Genomic DNA, 22,877 nt, shown 5'->3' with positions numbered 1-22,877 from the left:
TGCCGAGCTGCTTGATGTGCCCATCTCGGCAAAAAATCGAAGTGTGTAGTATTAGAATTTTGACTAGAATGGGGTAAGTTAATCGATTTGCTTGGGACCAATAGGCTAGTCAAGTAGTGAGCCAATTCAAAATCGTTAGTTTCCACCGGTTGGCAGTATTCGCCTGCACGAACACTCCCCCCCCCCCAAAACGAGTTTTTTTTTTTTATATTTGACTTGATGATTTCGACAGTGAATCTGCTGTTATCTGCTGCACATTCTGTGATGATAAGCGAGCTGCTTGTTGTCCATTGTTGACCGATGAAATGAGTGTGCACTGTTGTTAACACGTAGTCTAGTGAGTATCAGACGTAGACACTAGTCCGTTGAAATTGAGCATCTGCTGCTAGCCAAATACTGTACCGTCTGCAGCAGTACCATAGGGTGAACTAGACCCGGTGCAAGATGCTCTGCCAGATGGCTACTGTAAAGCCACACCATCGTAGTCGGCAGCGTAGTCGAATCCTCGATAGCACTGGCGTTAAATCGCAACAAGTGTTCGATATTTTACGATCGGTCACTTTCACAACGGTTCGCGCAACTTTTCACGGCACCATTATGATCGCGCACGTATAGGACCCGATTTTTACGTTGTGTGATAAAAGGAAATATTGAAACGAGAACGATTATTTGACCGTCCTGCCATGGCGGAGGTTCAAAAAATATTTTTTCCTCTGTTCGGGACCTAACACCACTGCGACCAGTAATTTGATCTATTGTAGTATATTCCGTGTGTCCTTGGTTTAGTGCATGTCGTATTACTCCATCACTATTGAGAAATGATGAAGTATTCGATTGTTTTTACAGTTGTCATTGCGCGCCCTTCTGTCAATCACAAAATTAAGGAATGACACCGGTAATGATAATTCATCACAACCCTAGTCTTAACAACTTTAAACTAGGGAACAACGAATGGAAGATTAAGAATCACATAGATGAAGACTAACTAACTTATTTTTTCCTTGTTTCAACATCATCCACGGTGGACAAAGCCGAGTCTTATCATTATGAACAAGGCATAACAAGTAACAAGGACTAAGATGTGTTCCTTGGATTACTGAAAAATCCTGTTCCTCTAGTTTGAAGTAGTCAGGACTAGGAATCGGTGGTAGATCTTAACATCCCGTAACAATCGGCGAAAAGGTGATCTACCCACGTTAAGGAACTATAAACATTTATTTATCGTAACACACCAAGGAAACTACAAAACAAGCAATGACAATGATACGGGGTGACATCTATGGATAGGTACAGTAGCTACTTCATGTTAAGGGTAGAGGCAGTAGTATTCGCCTGCACGAACACAATGTGATATACTTTTGTCCGTTCTGGGTTTAACTGTGCGAGCAATAGTATATCACCTCATGTTTGCACAACAGTTAGAATGGCCGTGATCTCTTCATTGAGCTTAGTACAGAAGTGCGATTCCCTTACTGTACATTGCACTATTTTCAGAATCGAATAAAACCACATAAACCGTTTAATATGAAACACTGCTTACTTCGAGGCTCATCAACAAATTTATAAATTATTACTTTGGTATTTGTTTGCTTCCAACCAATATCGGTGGTATACGAATGGTATTTTGATTGAATGAAATATTTCCGAAATCGAAACGGGTAACATATCATTGATTATTTCGTCAATTTAATATTTACAACATAGTCGTCAGTAAAACTCTTCCCACACGACCCTCTGCGGATGCGGTAGGCACGTTAGCAATAAGTTCGTTCGGATCACAGCAATACGTATAACCACGAGCAAAATCGGCATACTCGTCCTGTGCCCACCCTGTTTGGCTGCATATGTCAGTGCATATGAAATCCAGCGGATGAATGTCCGTTTTGAAGGGATTGTTTGACGTAACAAATGCAATCCCTGCGTCCAGCTTTGGAGATTTGATAATCTTCCATAGCCATTGGGGTGCCTCAATACCTCCATCTTCCAGCGTGATAGGAATTTGTCTTCCATCTTCGTGCGGCAGGGTTAGTATGCCATCCGTGCCTTGGATAATCACAAGGTCCTCATGTAGGTTTAGAGCTGTATCGCGTGTTACTCGTTCTACGCGGGCCCAGTTTCCATTGTTGACCACCTGTTATTTGAAATACAATCATTAGAATTATTGCACGTTATATACGACACTACTTGACATACCTGCCACTTCGGAACAACGTTAGTGAAAAAGTACGTAGTGAACTGCCAACTCCTATATGTTCCATCCGCGTCGGGAGACATGTGCCCTCTGGCCATGAATGAATTTGTAAACACAAACTTCGCAGCTTGCTCCACTGATCCCAAAAGCTCCGTTAATCGGGTCAACTGGGAAGCCTGAGTGTACGAAGTAGCCGGTCGTACATGAGCCGGCATTCCTGCTACCTTAAACGCTGGACGAGAAGACTCAATCATCGCACCAGCAACAGCAGCACCGGGAAGAATGTGCCTGGTCCACAAAAGAGAAGCACGTTGCATGTCCATGCACGAATGAATGTACGGAATGAAACCGTAAACTTGCGAGTTGAATCCTAAGTATAGCAATGTACCACGTCCGCCACAAGATTGTCCAGTGTTGATTGTATCTCCGGTGATCTGATTACGGCACTGCAGTTCCTGTGAGGTAGCATGTACTCCCTCGACGTTGAAGGTAGTTCTCTCAATGCACGTCTTGTGACTCGTAGCCATATCCGTTGCCACCAACGCATTATTACTTCCGGAGCAAAGCAGTGCAGTCACCTCATTAGTCGAGTTCCAAATCAGGGCCGGACCATTTGGTGCCCAAAGATCTGCCTGGCCATTGACTACTTTAAGGTACACTGGATCCCGAGCAGGAATGTCGGTTCGAATAATTACCATACAGTTTTCTGCAGTGGTTGGAGCCAGCACTGCCAAAATGGCAAACAGGAAGACTAGGGCTTCCATGGTGAAAGAGGTTTAAAAACTGATTGCCTTGGAGACTTGGTTGAAGTCTTTTAAATAAAGTGAACGAATCGACTTATCTTATCGCGGTGCCCAGACGATAGCCGATAAGATTGACTTATCGGGTATGGTTGGATAAATTGTTTTGATTAACTCAAATGTGGAATCAATTGCATGGATTTAGCAGGCGGTAGACGTCATAGCTGAAACGTGACCACTAGTGTAGTGTTTGAATGAGTAAAAATCCTTAAAAGTTGTATGGAAGCAATTTGAAATATATTTACTAAATGATTTTCTGATCACAAATCATATTTGTTTAATACACACAAGAATAAATCGAAAAAAATCAAATTGTTGGCCAGAATTTAAATTACTCTCCGCCCTCGCAGTGCAGTGTCCAAGCGTTTACTTTCACATACCCTTCATATCAAATTAAACACGGATTTACTTGACCCTCTAACATCATTGTACGACAAATTGGAATTTATTTTTTCTAGGGCAAAACAAAATCTATCCATATTTAACTATGTTTGTGAGTATTGTCATGAATATACTTTTACCCTTTCACGTCTTATTTTTTTTGCTCTGATGTCTGATAAGGTAGTGACTATCGACACAGAAAAATGTTCTGAATTTTAACTGTCGCGTAAAATCTCCTCTCGTTTAATTTGAGCTATAGTTGGCATAAACATCGAAATTGCTTGCAAGATTGTAACCCATATTGCAAATTTATGCGGTACAGTAATGACCCGATATTGTCAGCTCCTCCTTGCATCAGACTTTTATCTTTCAATAATTTCACGTAACCGTAATTACAACTCTTTCTCATTCATCTTCAACGTGGATATTTAAGGTATTGCAATAAGACCATGGGTTTCATAGAACATTAGAAAATATTTTGAATAAGGGGGCTGACAAAATCGGGTCACTACTGTATTGCACTATATATTGCAGAAATTTACATTAATTTATACGGTGCATCCACAGCTATGATAACCATTTAGAGATCTCCCGTCGTCCCAGGTAGCCGACCGAGTTTCTTACGAAGTGAGCGTCAACGATAAGTTCAGGAACTGTACATCGGAGTTCACACAAAAAATCAGCCCTAACTCGAACCATCGATAAAGCGAGAAGGCAAACACCACGCCAAGCATTAAGCAAGCAACATTCATCAAAGAGCCACATTCAAGCATACCTCTATATAACGTATCTGTCACTTTCGACTTCCATCGCCGATTTCTAGCAAACGATCATGCAATCAAGCAAAGTAATGATTCCATCGGAAAGTCGAGACATACCTCCATCTAAGGTAATGTTGATTTATATGATTGAGTTGTTATTTGAGAGATATCGAGATAATTATTTTACAAAATTTTTGCGTGGCATCAGGCCGTTAAAAATATATAAAAACATATATAAGGTGGGGGGGAGGGGTTAGATCGCAGTAGGCTCAGGTGATTTTTCAAGTTCAAATAGGTTTTTTTTTACAAAATGTGTGATAAGTATTTGGGCGATTGATTGGTATTGGAAGAAAATATCGTAATTGATGGTATATCGATTTGGAAAAGGACCGTTTGAGAGTGTCTTGCTGGTTGCGAAGCGCTAACAATATAACTGTGAAAGGTTGGGCTAGAAAAGGAAATGTGGTCGTCGTCAAGTTGAAGGGTGACTTGAATACAAGCAGGAAGATCTTATCATCAAGAAGTGAGCGGCTGAAAAAAAGAGAGAAGATGAAAAAGTTTGTGATGATCGATCACAGTCATGAAAACCATCGGTTTTGGTCTCCATAATACCACGTAATGTATAGAAAAAATTGAGTTGCCCCCAAGGGGTGGTCACTCTGCACACTTGTTTTGCGCCAACTTATTTCTCAGTGTACCTCAGTGTGCCGCAGCTGTACCGGCAGTGCCAAGAAGTCATTGAACTGACTTGTGACTTGCTTGTGAATAATACCTTGTTTGGCAACCCGGTATATTAACAGCTCTTGTTTTTGTTTTGTTTTTCAATGTTTTCAAAAACGACACGGTCTCCAGTTGTGACTACACATCCGTCTCCAAGGATGCCTGCAACGGACGAGCTCCGTTGCTACACGATCCTTCCATCTTCGGCGGAAGGCCGACCCCGCACAAAGAACGTCAATCATTAGTCAACCAACCCTTCTGGGAGCCGGCGGAGGAAACGGATTTGCACCGAATTTTTCACCGCCCGAGTATCGTCCGTCAGAAAACTGGAAACCAACACCGGCCGGAACACACGTCGGACTGATGAAGGACGCACCACTTACCCGAAACGGACCAGCCAATTTTCCAAGCAGAACTACTTGTCAGAGTCCACCAACCCCACACCCTGCCGGACAATTCGAGCAGCTTCAAGGTCTACAGCGCCTCCAAAAAACTACTTCCCAGGCCAGCAAAAATCGCATTCTCCACTTTTTCCCACCCGTATGCCGTCCGAGGATCTGCTGCTGACTGCATTCACCACCAAAGACTGCAACCCGTCGCAAGTGCGAATGTTCCCGCTGAAATCGGAAAGTTCCTCCTCCGGATTGGTCGAGTTCCCGAGCCAGGGCGGCGGTGAACGCCATCATGAAGTGCAACCACAGCGCGATCGATCACAAATGCACAAAACTCCCGTTCATTATGAAGCTGTTAGTTGGCAGGAGAGTAAAAATAATTTGTTGAACTATTTGAGATTTTGCTAAGACGGTCCTTCAACATTATATGTTGGACGATGGAATGGTTGGTGTAGCAGCCACCGCCATGGATGTATTCGAGCAGTTCGAATGGTCGGATGGTATAGTTTTTGTTTGGTTGTTGACTTTCCGATTAACACTCAAGCACCGCTTGTCGTAACCGGCCCAAGATTTCCAGCGTCGGCCACGGCTACACGAATTAGCGATGTAGCTCCCACGACTGCCGCTACTTCCAATGCTGCTGCTGCTGTTCCTTCTGCTGGTCCGTCTCCTCTAAAATTAAAAAAAAATACGGACCAGCAGCAGCATTGGAAGCAGCCGCAGCCGTTGGAGCTGCATCACTAGTTCGTGTAGCCATGGCCAGAAACCTCGGTCAGGTCAAGATACCGCTGTTAGCTGTTCTTCGTCTGAGAGGAAATGTGGATGCGACTGCCGTCACGGGTGAAACGATTTTGAGAATCCATGGCGAGACTTGGTGGAGATTCACGGTTGATTTGAAAATAATTTGACTAATTTTGACATATGCACACTGCACAGGCGCAGAAAAGTTCAGTGTTGCCAGTAACTTTAAAAATCATAAAAATTGAAACCATGGGTGCCAAACAACGCCAATGACTGCACCCGGGTGTGCCCAAGTTTGATTTTGGCACACTGTGTAGAGTGACCAACCCCTTGGTTGCCCCCTTGCACAACCTCTCGATCCCCGATCAAGTCGTAGTTACAAAAAAATAAATCTCCTTTAAACCTCCAACATCCAATCGTGTAATGCAGCCACATCAAGAAAAAGTGACCAAAGCGAGCAGTTTTTCAGAGCTCGGAAAAGTTTTGGTGCGATCATTCCATTTTTATCTATAAATTATGAATTTGGCTAACATTGGAGGCAGTTGGTGAGATCTTTCCATTACACTATATTATATGAACCATTCATTACATCGTCCGGCGCCTATGTTACAATTTTGCCTTTGTAATATAAATTACAATAGGGGAAATGTATGTCATGTCGGCCTAAATGTCCCTAATTTGGGCCCATACATAAATTCAGCAATCGACTAAATTTTCAATAGCGACCAAAAGTATCCATTAGTGCCGTCCCAATGACGCGTTCATCTAGATAAAAAATTGATAAATAGCTGATTTTTAGCGATGGGCTAAGATTGGGATCCATAGGCCAACATTAGAGCCATTTCTCCTATGTCTTGAAAACAAATAAAACAATTAAGAGGTTGTATCCAAGACACGACCGTAGATTTGACGTAGGATTACGAAAGGTAGTTATGATGTCACAGAAAAATTATGGTAAATATTAAATTGAATTCTTAATTCGTAAAATCACTAAGATAAATTTCGATAGGTTGAAATTCGGAAGCAATTTGAGAGTTCTGTATTTAAGGTGCTCTGTCGATGTCCATGTAGTACAAGCCAACCCTGGATGATATGTTTTGGATTCAAGTTGTAAAATTATGTTTATTTCTGTTGATTATGGTACTACATTGATTTAACATTTAAATTGATTAGCCTACCTGGCTCTTCAGCTTTAGATTCAAGCTCTTAATCTTTTTTTTATCTTTTTTTAGTCATTTATGGTCCAAAAAAGGACCGATGGGTTGGAAGCTTGGAAGCTAGTTAAGAACAATACTGTGAAAATTTTTCCTCAATGTTTTTAGAAATGCTAGCAGTGCGGATATTAAATATGTAGGGGAAATGGATGTAATGTCGGCCTAAATGCCCCTAATTTGGGCCCATACATAAATTCAGCAATCAACTCAAATTTGAATGGCGACCAAAAATATCCATTAGTATTGTCCCAATGACGTGTTCATCTAGATAAAATTGAAAATCTTTTAGAGAAAACACATCAATCACAGAATATGAGCCTACCGGACGGTACCTACGTTTATACTTTTTGATGCATATTTTAAGCCCCTGCTATTAAGAGAATTCGGCAAGGTTATTTTTTGACATAATGTTCTTAATAGGAGGGGCTTAAATTTTAAACCAAAAGGCATAAAGATCGGTACCGTCTGGCACGCTCAGTGCTTGATATCAATATTCGGCGACTGTGTTAGGGAAACCACTTTTCCCATTACGGAAACGCCTCGTTTTCTGATGACAAAATTACGCATTTACGTGCACAAAACGCACGGATTTTTTGTTTCATTCAATAGATAATAAAAAAAAAAAACAAATATTGATTGGAGGAATTTCTTGCTCAAATTTTTCCAATCGCGATCAATCATATAATTTCGAGATATTTTTGCTTTTTCTAGCGTCCTAGAGAAAACCTTACGAAGTGTCCCTGGTTAATTGACATGGTCATGTGGGCCCTTATTACGGATGACACTTCACGGTGAAAATGAAGTGAAGTGACCACTTGTCTCTCACGATGAAGTGATTGCCGTGTAAATCAAATGGAAATCACTTCACCGTGAATGATAAGTTGTCACTTCACCGTGAAGTGACATTGGTAATAAGGGCCGTGGTATTCGGTCATTGCGAGAATTTAAATGTACTACTTCAATACTGTTACGCATTTGACGGCAAAGGTTTGGTTGCTGGGTACATTATCAAAGAGGATGGTGTGTATACATTTAAGGATGACAATAGTTCTATTGAATCAATACGATATCGTTTAAGAATGACATCATAGCAAATTCACGACGCTCAGCAGAAACGTTTTATGAAACCAAGCATGTTGTTAACTCTGTTAATAATTGTGTTATAACGCTATCACAGACAAACAGACATAACACTCGCAAGTTGTTCATCGAACAAGAATTTAACGGTCAATTCAAAAATATCGTAGTTGGTAGTACCGCCACCTGCAGCGCGCATAGTCAATTCCTTTGCGTTTGACGTTTAAACACTACCGCCATCTGTTCAGCGTACTACCCACCACAGTGTACTCAACAGATGGCGGTAATGTTTTAGTGACGATGTTTTACATTGAGCAATATTCTATGTGTTATGTCTGTTTGTCTGTGACGCTATTATACCGTACGGATTACTAAGTCGATCGTTGCTTGACCGATATTGAATTTTCAGTCATACTTCGGCATATGTCATTGGTATTGTATGAATTTGTATAAAAATAAAATACGTTTATAAATAATGTATCCAGAGTGCCAGAACCTTTCAAAACGCTAGGGTCATATTAAAATTAAGTTAGTTTTTAGTCTTACAATCTTATGATTTTCCACTACCGGATCTTTTTAATTTCCCTAGAAACCCTAACAACATTTTTTTTTAATTTTCCCAAGAATTTTCTTAGTAACAAGCTTCAAGTTATCTCATTCAAATTATTGATAATGATGATGGAAATCATGCTCAATAACATTAGGAAGAAAACCAGAATCAATAATTAACCAGGGGGGAAAAGCGATAAATTGGTTTTACGAATCGTTCAAGGAATCTAAAGCCTTTTAATGTTGTCCATATAATCAACTCTAAGCTATTAGCATTTAGAAAATTTAACAATATTGTGTGACTCTGAAAATTAAGCAAACCAAAATAAAAGAACAGCTTTATGTTGCGTGCTATTTATCTTTAACGACTTTCAAAATTATGGTTGAAAACTTAGTCTTGGTAGAGATCTACCATTTTATTCGATAAAAGTTTTTCAATAATCATCATTAACTTGAACATTTGTTAGAACCATTTTATTTTAGATTTTTCTAAAAGTATGGGTTAAGATTAGATACAAATTGGCACTTATGATTATTTTTAGACCATCCTGGAATAAAGTTCACAAAAGTCGCAAAAATTGACAATTTAATTTTGTTGTACACTTTTTTTCCAGCAACATGTATTGCTAAAATCAAACATGCTTTATCAAATTTTATTGTTTATATAAAACCGTGCAAAAAATACGATGAGCACCCGGGCAAAATCGATTCCATTAAAATAGCTTCATGTTTCCAGGATTTAGCGATCGTTAGTCGTAATGGTTTGTTGTGATGAAAGGAGCTCGGTGGCTTAGCAGTGACCGATTTTGTTTACTGAGAATAATATTGTGGATTCAATTTAATTTTTTTGATGATTCCTATATTTATTGGTGCGCAAACTTGATTTTCTATGAATTAATTTTTATGATTCCTTTGTTTTGTTTTTTCCGTCGATCTTGTTTTCCGTGCTGAGCACCAATGCTACCGACGTGCCAGGAAGGCAGCTCCCACACACCTGGACCCTACCTATCGACCCATCAACTCATGAACCGGGGACCAACGGCTTTACTTCCCATCCGAAGGAAGGCGTGATCAGAGATGTTATGCCTCAGAACATCCCGGCGGCGCCGACTGGGATTGAACCCAGGCCTGCTGGGGTGAGAGGTAATCATGCTTACCACTACACCACCGGCGCCGTTATATATATAAACTTAATCAATACATTTTAGATCTTCTTTTACAGTAGGTACGCATGCAATACGGTGAGTTACATACTTCGATGTAAAACAAAAAGATTTTGAACTTGTGTTTATCTTACATATATGTAAATAGCCCCCATCCTAGCTTGGCTTTGCATGCGGTTCCACTCAACAGCAAGATCAAATTTCGTCATCATTCTGAATTCAACATACTGCTGTATGAAAGGCCAAAAAGAGATGGACAGGCCCGTAAGCAGAGACACTTACGCGAAACCCGCGGGAATAAAAGAATCTCCTTCCAATAATAGATTTCCACGGGATGGTTTGTTTAAGAAGAGGACGTCAAATTAATTGGAACTGTTGGAGTAAAATGTAACGATTTAAAATGACAGTACGCATTTCCAACTTGTGATTAACTTATTTTAAAATAATCACAGCTGAGCATCTATCTTGTTTTAACGGTTTCCCATAAGTGATCATAGACTTTTGAGGAGTGTTCGACTGGTTAAACTTCCCGAGAACTCAAAGATTAGAAACTCACCCATTTCACCCGCGTCACCGTTACGAACTTTACCAAAGCGATTATCTACCAAGTTGGATGAATTTCCCTCTCCCGGTCAAAGTTTGCGGGATCCGTCAGGTTTATCGTTTCTTCCATTTTCTCTGCGTCAAACTTCATAAAATTGTGCAAAGTAAATTAAATCTGCTTTTTATCATCAGCTTCCGCGTTGATTCATGTTGCCGCTTGTCGTTTGACTGGAAAGGCTGAGCGCACAAGTAGATGTAGGAAAACCCCACTAACAGACCGGGAGGCGCTCGGGAAGACACTTTAACTTTGAATCGGCCGGTACATCCTGTGGTGGTGTGGCTGCAGGCGGCAAACAAGAAAGCAAAGTTGAGACTTTTCGCACTTGAAAGTGCCAGCCACTACCGACTGGCTTATCGTAGAGGCGGAGGGTTCTCCTCCGTTCGTTTCGTTTTTGTACCGGAAGAGGAAGAGAAATGAAGAACATTGTGGGCCCTAGGAGTTAGAAGTGAGTAACGAGAATCCAGTTGGTCGGATATCACATGATGAACGGCACATCACATGGAAGGGACGTGGCCGTTCCATCACAGTTGCAAATGTCCCTGGGGTATGCTTTGCTGTTTGCCACAGCTACTGTGTAGCAGGAACTATCTACGAAGCTGTCGTTTGTATTGTTCCCAACGGTCTATTTCACCGGCAATGAAGTTGAGAAAAGAAGAAACGATCGTAAGTTTTGGATTAATTTGTCCATCTTTTTATATTGGCATCCGATTTAGTGTTGGGCAAATAGTGACAGAAAATCATGAACTGGTTTTCTCTTGCACTTTTGCAACATTTTCTTCTAATGCACCCACCGCGGTTTTCCTTTTTCTTCTAGAATGACATCTTTCAGTAGACATACAGATTGAAAAACAAGTCTCCTCGCACTCAGTGATGTTTGTATGCGCCATTCAAAAGACTTGAGCTTCAATGTATTACATTTTCTTACTACATACTTATATGCATATCGGGCCACAGTCCCGAGGATTGAGCTCTCAGGGAAAATAAAGCGTAGGTAGTCGACTCGTGGATGTGTGCCTCAAAACAGGAAGAAGAAATGAAAATTAATGGAAAAATTATGTAATTGGATGCCACAAGCGAAAGCCTGACCGACTGCAACAATGAGCAGAAGCATCCAAAGAAGAGAAAATGGTTTAATAGAATGTACCCGGGAAGTCAAGCATTGCTTCCGTTTTAAGTTTTCCTGATGTTGGGTTCTGTTTAGAAGAGCTATTAGATTCCGTTTCGAACTTGTTGAAACTTTGTTAATGCGTGAGGTTGATTTTAGGTTTGCTACTGATATCTATTTATTTTCGAAGTAAATTAAACCTAGAAAATGATCTGGTTTTGCACGAAAATAAATTGATTTTGGAAAAAGTTGCTTGATTACTACAGGCTGTTGTAAGCGTGCTTGGCATGCAGAGTTGTACACACCAACTGCTCATTTGTTAATAACTTTTCACTCAGTTGCTAAAATTTGTTTTTCTTTAAAGTAATTGATAGATTAGGATCATAGTTTACTATAAAAAGTAGGTAAATCTTCACATTTGAATCAACATCAATGAATTTTTACACTTAAAGTCCGAGATGTGCAGCGAGCACTTCTCACTTCATTTTTGCAATGCACAAACAAATACAGTTTATTACTAGAATTAAAATCTATTTTTTTTACAATCAATCAATCTTAAACTCTATTCTATCTACTTTTTAAAAAATAACAATGTTTCGTCAACTGTGTGCAAAGTTATTAGTAAATGAGCAGTTCGTGACCAAAACTGTGTTTGCCAAGCATGGTTGAAAGAACCTACATTACAGCTTTCGTAAGAAATATCTACAGAGGATGAAAAAAATTCATGCTTTTATTATTTGCAAATAGGCCATTTGTTTTGCGTTCCAATTCCTACAATTTGTTACGATTTCCATTGCCAACATGTTATTTGATGAGCTACATGAATAAGTCCCTCTTATCATCGTTGCCCATTTATTCCCCTTTTGTTTCCCGGTATGACCTCGATCGCCTGTGATGAATTGTTCATGGGTGACGGTGTGATGAGTCAGGCTTTTTGTGACGCGAGTGTGCTGTGTTCTTAATATAATCGATTCAAAAAACACGTTCTATCAAACAGTGCTTGAACTTGAATCATGGCTGATTGGAGTTAATAACCAGTGTGCTAACAAATCAAAAATGAATATTGAATGGAATAAAAGTTAATCATTTCTAATTATCGTGTAGTTTGAAAATAGGCTAGAGTGAGGAAAAGCGTGGAAGATTCTGGGATTGCCACCCTGACATCGATCATGGTATAATTTGGCGAGTTCATTCCAGTTGAAAACATGTTATTGATATCCGTTGGGATGGCAGCAGTCGCGCGTGATCAGTACTTGGTTGAAATATGATTCGTGTTGTGGGATTTTATCGCAATTGATATGCAGAATTGGAATTCGTCAGATCATAGATCATGTTGTCATTACAGCTGAAAACTGAAAAAAACATTAGTGAAAACCGATTTTACTGTCGTTCTATTCGTTATATTGTCGGTCAAGTTAGCGACATTAGATTTTACTATCGTTGTGTTCGTTAAACATAACGTTGAACATAGTGTGCATCGTAGTACAGAACAAGAGCAAAATCCCTAAGGCTGAAAGTCTCTATAATAAAGCAAAAAAAAAAAAATAAAAGAGCAAAATCGATTGTCGCGTGTTGGGTTTTCCGGTTCTCAACTGTACCGATAATACATAGTGTCGACTACTTCCGCTGTAATCCCACAATTATGCGCTATAATGCGCACTACTGCCGACACTATGTATAACGTAGAATGAGGGTAAAATAGGTTTTCGCTAGTGGATTTTCCCAGTTTTCAGCTGTAACGATAGTATTTTGATGTGTTGTCATGTTCGTATTCTTCATCCTTCACAAGCTGTCACGGCGGTTCGGATTGGGTTTGTTTTCGACCAGCATCTCACTTAAGTGAGATAATGGCATAAAGGTGTGAGTCAGATGCTAAAGGAATACACTTGTGTGCCGAGTGTCAACTCCATCATAATGTTCATAATGTTTTTTTCAATTTTTGGGCCTTGTTCAGGTCCTGTCGATGGTTGTGATGCGAAAGAATGGTGCATGGTCGTGGTGGTCCAGCGAATTTTGAAGGAGAAAAAACGCTCATTTGGATGCGAACTCATACTGCACTGGCCCTTTGAAGTTTATATGGGAATTACATTTTTCCATTGTAATTCCCATATCAACTTCAAAGGAACTAATGTGAACTTTTCTCAGCTGCAACTTTGCTGAATAACGCATTTGGATTGAACGTCAGGATTATTAGTTATTAATTAATCAGAAAGATGACATTCTTCTGACATGGTTCATAAACTGCTCAGCAGGCAACATTGGTGTGCTTGACACGAATAAAAGGGGAATAATCCAGGTTGCTATGTCATAAGTGCAAGATGCAGTGTTGCCCTGAAAGTAGTCGGATAATCATATTAGAAGTTATCGGCTTCGAAATCAATTAATAACTAGTTTCCTTGAAGCCTAATCCAAAAGTGGTTTTCAGCAAAGTTGTCGTTTATACAATTTCACATATGAGCAGATAACAAACTCTCGCAAATTATTATGACAAAGGGCTAGGACGTTGAGAACATTCACTTCATTTTTCTCACAAAAATTCTTATATAAACTATAAATTGCAGCATGAGTTAACATCCGTATAAACTCAAATTTCGGGAGAATGATTAGGACCTGATTTTGAGTCAATTGATGGAGAAAAACGATATTTTGAACCATCCTAGTGATAGTGATCATAGTGATCATAGTTTCCCTCGTTGGCCCGCTTGGCTGCCTCTCCGATTGTTTCCACATAGGGGAAATGGCTCTAATGTTGGCCTATGGATCTAAGATTGAGCCCATCGTTAAAAATCGTCATTGGGACGGTACTAATGGATATTTTTGCTCGCTATTGAAAATTTAGTCGATTGCTGAATTAAAGTATCAGCCCAAATTAGGAGCATTTAGGCCGACATTACATCCATTTCCCCTATCGTAGTAATCGTCCACACCCAAGTAACAATTTTGGTTTTATGAGGGTTCTGTAGACCAGTGCTGTAAATTTTCATATCATTCGATTGAAGATGAACCAATACAACCATTCAATCAATTCTGTGTAAACGAATTCTCACATGACCATAATTTGAAGAGCCTTTTTCTCGTTCGAAGTTCATTGTCACTGTCAATTGAGTCCCTCAGTATCATTTGATATACGACAGTGGAGTATGGAAGAAATCCAGCAAAATGGTCCGAACAGACAAGTCGACCCGATGTCGGATCAATGTAAGGCTAATTTAAGGTCGATGTCGACCCAATGTAGTGTTGTTGTCGGGTCAATTTTGAGTTTATGTCGGGTCAATGTCGGGTCAACATCGGGTTGGGCTTTGATAGATGTCAGGTTGGTGTCGGGTTGGCTTCGCTTTTTCGCCGGAATGTCGTCCAGAGCTCCGTTTGTGTGTAGGTTAAACTCAATTGAATGATACATGTATAGCATTTCTCAAATGAGAATGATCCATGCCTTCGTCAAATGACTAAGCAACTGATATCACCCGTTCGGAGGAGGTCCCCTTTGATAGCGAATAGCTACTTTTCTCATTTTCATCAAAAATGTTCAAATGATTTTGAGAATTTACAGCACTGCTGTAGACCATGATTTAGACTTGTAGAATGCTATAAAACCTTGATAAAACCTGCAATGTTACTTGGGCATAGTGCCGCTTAAAGGCATCCTCTCACTACGGACGGGGAGGGATTTTCGGTGGAATGAGAGAGTCAACTAGCTCTAGTTTTTTTTTTGCTTTATTATAGAGACTTTCAGCATTTAGCTGGTTCGTCTCTAGTTGCCTCTATTATACCAACGCAAATCCAGTCCCGTCTGTCCCATGCACGGTGTAATGAGAAGTGCCCTTAATTTTCGCTTCTGACGCCACCGGGTATCTCTCTGCAAACTTCTCCGCGTTTAAGTTCTTCGCGAACTGTGCCGAGCAGGGCGAACACGTGGAGCCGAAGGTAGCTAAGTCCATGACATGCACCTGCCGAGCTTCTGGTACACTCGATCTGATCAGAAACCCGTTGGGCTTACTTATCCTCCGGTTGAACCCCTAATTGATGCTACAGGACTGGACCTTCCCGGAAATGAAAGATTACTCGTGTAAGTGGTACCATCATGTTAAGCCATTTTAAAAGCTGGGCATTCAAGGAAACGCCACTGACCGACTCCGAGGCATACGAGGCGCAGCTTTGACCTTTAAGAGCGTTACGGAATAAAAAGAGGGGGATTACTTTCCGTGTTACATTTTGTTTGTGAGGATGTTGAACATTTAAATTATTAGCTATACGTAATTAATGAAATAATCCTTAATAGTTTTGTTTGAATGATGATATTAGGTCTGTTCCCTTCCTTGATATTTTGCTTTTACTACAAGTTGCTGAAACTTTCTGCAAGTTCCTGTAAGAAAACAATGTGGTACATAAAGTACATGAACATACTTTTGCTTTTTGCCAGGGATGGAAAATCATTTACATTCATTTCGTGCATTCATTTCCCTAGTAGTACGCTTGTCACATATCGGTTGTAGAGACTTCTTTACTACTTATTTCAGTCATAAAAAAGTTGCTGCAACTATTCTTAACGAAAGTGTGCTACTCGGGTTACATTCATTTGTCTATAACTTGTTTCATCAACAGAATTTCGTGAAATAGTGTAAAAAGATTTTGTAGCTTTTGATATAAGCTACAACTTTTGTGAATAACTAAAATCTGAACCTCTTATGCATGATAAACTAGAGCTGGCAGAACAGGTTATTGTTTTTCAGTGAATGCAATTTTCATTCATTGAAAATCAATGGTGGGTTCTGATTGATCTGGTTCATCATGCATAAGAGGTACAGATATGAGTTGTTGAAAAAAGATGTAGCTAATATCAAAGCCTACAAAAGCTTATAACACTATTTCACGAAATTCTCTTGATGAAACAAGTTATAGACAAATTAATGTAAATGTACAAAATCTTACAGAAATGCAAGTACGGCAACATACCTATTGTAAGCTATTGAGCGGCAGTACAATAAAATTTAAATTTATGCACGAATACTACTTTTAAAATATACTTTTTTGTTCCGAAAATCTCATCAAAACAATCATTAGATGAAATACTATAAAGAATTCGCTTGATATCTTAACCGAAAGTTTTATACGGTACAGCTAAAAGCACATGGAAATGATCAATTTGCCCCCGGATTGCGGAACTTTTCGACGTAGAACTATGTTTATTGTGGATTATACTGGGGTGCAAATCAAAACAAATGTGTGACGAAATAATGTTAGGTTGTGAATGCTTGTAATTTTGTTATTTATAGATGAAATTAAAATACAAATACGCCAATCGATGGAAACTAACTCTACGAATCTTCTAAATAAATACTGTTCCAATTTTGCTGTGAACAAGAACTATATGTTGTATGTATATGGTTTAATTGGGTGTTTAATAAGCTTCAATGAAACAATCAAATTGACATTCCGTTTATTCAATTACAAACGTTTGTTATTTTATTTATTTTCAATTGAGCACAGATAAACATAAACTGAATTTAAGTAACCTTAGATAAGCTTTAGTTGAAAGTCATTATCTGTCATAGTTCTGCAACATAAAGATTAGTGATGTCAGGTGCATTTTGATTTCTTAAGTTGTTTTGCCATGACTCACATTAGAATGCTTCCGAAAGCTAAATGAACATGTTTGGAACATAATTAAGAATAATAAAGGAACTGATTTCCTAAATTCCATATTTAATTTTATGTTTAGGATTTATTCAACAACCACCTAATTAAAATATGTATATAAATTAATTGTTTATTTTGGACTTACTTTTTCAACCAAGAGACTTGAAATTCAATGCTGCTGAACCATAATCGGAAAATCACAAAAACATAATTCTGGGACATAATCCAATTTTCATGGTTCTGAGGCTTGAAGAAATATGATCTTGGATTAACATATTTCCAAGATTGTGAGACGTAAAAAAATGATGAATTGCTTAAAACATAGAAAAAAATCGATAGTTAATAAAAAGTTTCAATATCTAGCACTTAAATAAACCAGCATTTTCATGATTCTGGAACTTTGAAAACATAACATAATTCTGAGATTTAATGGAAACTACATGTTTCTGGACTATTGAAACTTTGCACCATAAAAATAAAGTCAATCAACAAACTAATAATTACGAACAGATTCAACAGCTCCAGCTACTTTAAACAAATTCCCTGATTGATGGACGAATTCCCTGATAATTCAAGAAATTTGCAGGTCTTTTGAAACTCCCTTCCAGATTCCAGGCTTACCAGGTAGTTGCCACCCTGTGCATGAAAGTTTAATTAACAAGTATACATTGGCCACTCAATCTGCAGGAAAGTAGTAGAAATTAAAATCACATCAAAATTCAAATAGGTTCCGAATGCTCTTTATCCAAAATTTGTCATTATGTATCGCATGAAAATTCGCACATATCATCCAAAATTATCTTACTTCTCTTCCCTAAATGTGGAAATTTGTCGGAATTTATCTAACAGAAGGGCAAAGTCTCATCATAGGCGGATAAATTCACGTTTAGACAAATACAGGCTTGCTGAAACTTCTCAAATTCACTGGAGGTTTTAATACACTTTTGTCCTGCGAGTTTAGCTAACCTTCACCTTGAGTGTGTGGCGGCAGGAGTATGGAAGAAGTAAACAAAAACTCCTCGAGAGAGAGGGAGAGTGAAATTCAGCGAGAGGATGATTTGACGTGAGGTGCGCTTTTCGAAACTCCGGATGACTTTTTTGTTCGACGCAAGAAACTCAGAGTTCACCCAGAGTGAGAGTAAGAGCGTGTGATAGAAAACATGAACATGAATGGCAGCAAACCTCTTTCTTATTTTATCCCCCTTCGCTCACAAGCTCTGAAGCTCAGTGGAATGATTTGGCAGTTGGTATTCTACTCCTCAGAAAAATGCTACGCTCGGCTCATTTCAAACTCGCGAGTGAAATCGATTAAACTGTTTTAGAACATAATCTTGCGACATTATCCGAGGTGTGAGTTAGTTTGATGGATCACGCAACGGTTGCAAAATCGCTCCGTCATTTACAGCCAGACAGTCGAACTGGTTGGAGCTAGGATCCAACGCCGATTCAGGGAAGGTATTCTGCATCAAAGAAATCTTAGACCCGGCATAGTTAAAACTGGTGGCCGAGCTGACCAGCAAAAGTAATGTCAGTTAGTTACCACCAAAAATGTATGACATTGAATATCGCAGCAAATGGTATAAGTTGACCATGTAGACGATGTTATGACTTTTTTTTATTTTTTTTTATTTCGTGGTCTATCTGCGCATTTGCCTATACTTGCAAGCTATTAAACCTTTTTTTAACATTGTAGAACGAAGCATACACTTGCCACGACTCTCTCCGATTCCCGTTCAGCAAAAAAAAGCATACGAAGTCAAGTATGAGAGGAAATGAGCGCTTATTATTCACTTTTAGTTTTTCCATATTCCGGAGCATGGAGAGAGCTGTGGAGAAAGCACAGGTATGTTTTTTTGTTTTGTTTATTAATTTATTGGATAAGGCTCCATGGAATTAACTTTACAGAGCCGAGGATTCTTGTTCACTATGCACAACATCGTAAAACTATAGTCAAAAGGTACAGCACAATAAACATTTTATCTTACGCTATCCAATAAGCCTCTTCCATCAGATCCGCTTCCAGTGGTTTCATTGTATGACAGAATCGCCAACGGGGGGCAGAGCGCTTCTATTGCAGCAATGGGTGCAAAACGTGGTCATCACTCACACATTCATCACGAAATGGTTGTTTTCCAAAGTCGACGACGGATCGACCGAAAGAACTGCTAATCAAGAACAATGAGAAGGACGACACAATGGTTGCTGGTGAGTAAACAGACGATCGCGTGACACACATCAAGAGTGGCCTGCTTCTGTCTACAGCCGAGTGAACACTGAACACAGGCAGTGATGCCACATTTGTTCGAGTTTCAATCTGTATATTCATCGCTAAAAATCCTTTTAATCTGTATCTGGCTGTATAATTTCTTTATCATGGTCTCAGAGCGAATTTACGTAAATCTCCATTGACTTCATATATAGTCCAGAGAGAGTTTGTTCAAAGTTTAGAATCTTGAAAAATAACTAAATATTGCTTTCTAAAGAATTTTAAAAATCTCGAAATCCTGGAATCTAGATTTTTTTAAAGTGATGTGTATTTTTTTCTTCCCGTCTGAAAATACAAAAAAAAGATACAGTAGAGCGAGACAAATCTGCTTCAGACTGAAAACTTCCTCTGTGATGTAACAATCACAATTTCCTAGAATTTAATTTTCTTATGTCTGAGATTACAGATTTTTATCTCGACATTTTTTTCAACTTCGTAACTGAAAGTTTAGTTGAATTTCAGACATTATTCATTTTTATTTTTTCTGTAATATGACGCTATTTAAATATCAAAATATCCAGTTGACTCTTCGAGTCACAAAGCTGTAATCAATCAGTTTGAGGGTTTGCTAACATGGCTTGTTTACCGATTTGACCAAAAACAAAGTGAATTAAACACCGTATATGTCACCATAAGAAAGGGAAACTAATTTTCCTTACAACGATCAGAACATTAGAACATCATAAGTCAATTCAAAAGATTCACATTAATATTTGAACAATTTATTTAGTGAGAAATACGATTTGGGTTTGATACTCAAAGGTACAATTCCAGCTGCTCCTTTTGGAAGAAATGATGATTCATCGGAATTAATAAATATAAAAATTTAAATACAATAAATTCCCTTATTTGAAAAATCTGTTAAATCCCTGGTAAAATCTGCATGTTTCTCAAAAATCTGTAATCTGTATATACAGATATCTGTATCAAAATATTGACAAAAATAAAAAATAAAATCTGTATGATTACAAATAAATCTGTATATGTGGCATCACTGAGCACAGATCAGTTAATCGCAAAGTTTGAGGTTTGAGACTAAACTTTTTTTTTCTATTTTTTCGAAATGATTCATTTCACTCACTATTGCATTCCACATGTTTCTTTCTCCATTTTCTTGCATTGGGCCGCAACTCGGTATATCGCATCCTCCGTTCATGCGGTCTCCACTAACATCCTGCAATGATGAATCCATCATAATTGAAGCAATCTTACATCCTCCGGTTGGGTGTGCAGGTACCTTGCGTAGGTGTGTTGTGATTAATGATAAATAGATGAATAAAGTAATTGTTTCGCTTTCAACAGGGTGGTAGTAAAAAGTAAGTGCTGGGCTACCTGCCTGGCTAAAGAAGAATGCTGTTTGGCCAATCGCCTATTATCCCTGACTCTTATTTCAATTAATCATCAGAGAAAGATCATAAATCACTCGAGCGGCCAATGAAAAATGATTAAAATTAACAGTTTACAACGGCAACACAGCATAAGTACACACTTAGAAAAAATCATATAAATTTAGGTGCTCTGTGACTGACAAATACGAGCGTCAATTTGGTCATAACAGACGCGAAATTCAGCTCAATCGAACGTATTTTTCATCGAGCAACGAACTGCTCAGTCTCGTTGCCCATGTTTGTTTACGTCTCATCCTTTGTGTCAAAGATGGATTCCGTCATGTGTAAAATTAAAAGAAAAATTTGAGTTCGCCTTTGACTTTTTATGTTCAATCAGTATACCTACTTCTAAAATATTAAATCAGCATCCACATCTTCATCGAAAAGATGAAATAGACAAAAGACAAGACAAATTGTTGATTTCCCTCCGTAATGAATCAAACGCCCCTCATTTTGTTCTCTTTTTCACAACGGTTGACCTTTAATGCGACCTAATAATGGCTAGCCATAAACTATACGTAGACAGCTTTAGAGAGGTTTTAGAAACTCCTCCCCTGCGTAGAAAAGCATCCATACACATTTTTGAAAATTGGTTTGCACTGTAGACACTTGTCAAAACCCTCCTTCCTCCCCAAATGGTCTACGTAGTTTATGGACAGCCCCTAAAGTAGATGTAATTTAGATATCAAAGTTATTCATTGCGGTTCGAAGATGAATTACGGTGGAGACGCAAGGTTACCCAAACACGTTCGAAATGATGAAAATGGCCTATGAAATCAACTGAAAAATGAATGCATTTAATAAATTTTCGAAGACATTGTAGGGGAAACGCTCCTATAGTTGCGGCACGTTAGAAGCGTTAGGTTCCTATAGTTGTGCATGGAGACTCAATACACAACTATAGGAACCTAACGCTTCTAACTTACCGCAACTATAGGAGCATTTACCCTAATCAGTCATTATTTTTTGATTTATTTTCAACAGTCATGAATGCTAATAATGACAAGCACTGGAGCAATGGTGGTCGTAAGACCCTGTTTAATTATATAGGAATTATAATTAAATTCAAGCAGTTTGACGGAGTGAATTCATTACAGCTCACGCTATCTCCACTTACTTCTAGACAATTTCCTATTACTATGCAACCCTGTTCTTAAAGATTTAATCGTCCTTTAATTTACGCTCTTCCTGGCATGATCGTTCATGCAAACAGTAGGTATCCAAATCGTGTAGCAAGGTGCCTCTTTTTTATCATTGCTGCCATTTCATGGTACTTCGGTGTTTCTTATTACTTCCCCATCCGAATCCGTTTAATGCCACACCTAGCGGCAAGCCGATGATCCATCCCCACCAGCCAGCACAAACTTTTATTGTGGAAAGCCCCCGGAACAAATCATGCAAAGGGTTACTTTCAGTCGGGCGGGAGCAGCTCAACTCTGGGAGAAATAATGAAAGCTATAAATTTGCAACATTTTCCCACCGATGCGGGGTTTTTTTTTCCGGTTGCTCCTATCAATGCTTCACTTTTGCTACTCCTTCAGTCGAGCAAGGAAATAGACCATGAAAAAGATTACGACGATTGCTTCTCCGTCCGTCTTCTAACCAATTTCTACACTGATGCAAGGAATGCGAGAATCAAGACATCGCTAGTTGACTGTGGAAAGTGCAAAGGAAACGTTGTAATATTTGTCACTTGCTCAATTTTATCGTTTTTTGAAGTTATAAAATGCTGAGAGTAACTGCGAAAAGACAAATGCGTGCTCTGTAAGAAATTTTCTGGAGCAGATGGCTCTTTCGAGCGGGTTTATATGCTTTTCTTTTCAAGGTAGATCAATGATTGTAGGATTGGAAAACAAGCTATATGTCTATATTGCGCATTGTAGAAATA

The 22,877-nt window shown here is 38.9% G+C and overlaps 2 protein-coding genes across 2 annotated transcripts in view; one reads left to right on the top strand and one right to left on the bottom strand.

The window, feature by feature from the left end:
- LOC135701949 (uncharacterized) overlaps positions 1-22,877 on the top strand; it is an 89,100-nt gene that overhangs the window by 27,611 nt on the left and 38,612 nt on the right. Inside the window, exon 7 of the mRNA XM_065222900.1 lies at positions 5,358-5,615. Within this exon, the coding sequence (XP_065078972.1) occupies positions 5,358-5,615 (258 nt within the window). The remainder of the gene's footprint in view (positions 1-5,357; positions 5,616-22,877) is intronic.
- Positions 1,662-2,993, bottom strand: LOC135701935 (uncharacterized). Its single transcript, XM_065222887.1, has 2 exons — positions 2,194-2,993; positions 1,662-2,131 (listed from the first exon to the last, which is right to left on the bottom strand). Exons 1-2 carry the CDS (start codon positions 2,953-2,955, stop codon positions 1,694-1,696), a joined length of 1,200 nt encoding a protein of 399 aa, XP_065078959.1. The 5' UTR covers positions 2,956-2,993; the 3' UTR covers positions 1,662-1,693.

This window comes from Ochlerotatus camptorhynchus, unplaced genomic scaffold, assembly GCF_037179485.1.
Source record: "Ochlerotatus camptorhynchus isolate MF236.1 unplaced genomic scaffold, CSIRO-AGI_Acam_v1.1 ptg000180l, whole genome shotgun sequence".
In the NCBI taxonomy this organism is placed as follows: Eukaryota; Metazoa; Arthropoda; class Insecta; order Diptera; family Culicidae; genus Ochlerotatus; species Ochlerotatus camptorhynchus.
The sequence above is the reverse complement of the archived record's forward strand: the minus strand, read 5'-3'. Positions and strand labels throughout refer to the sequence as shown.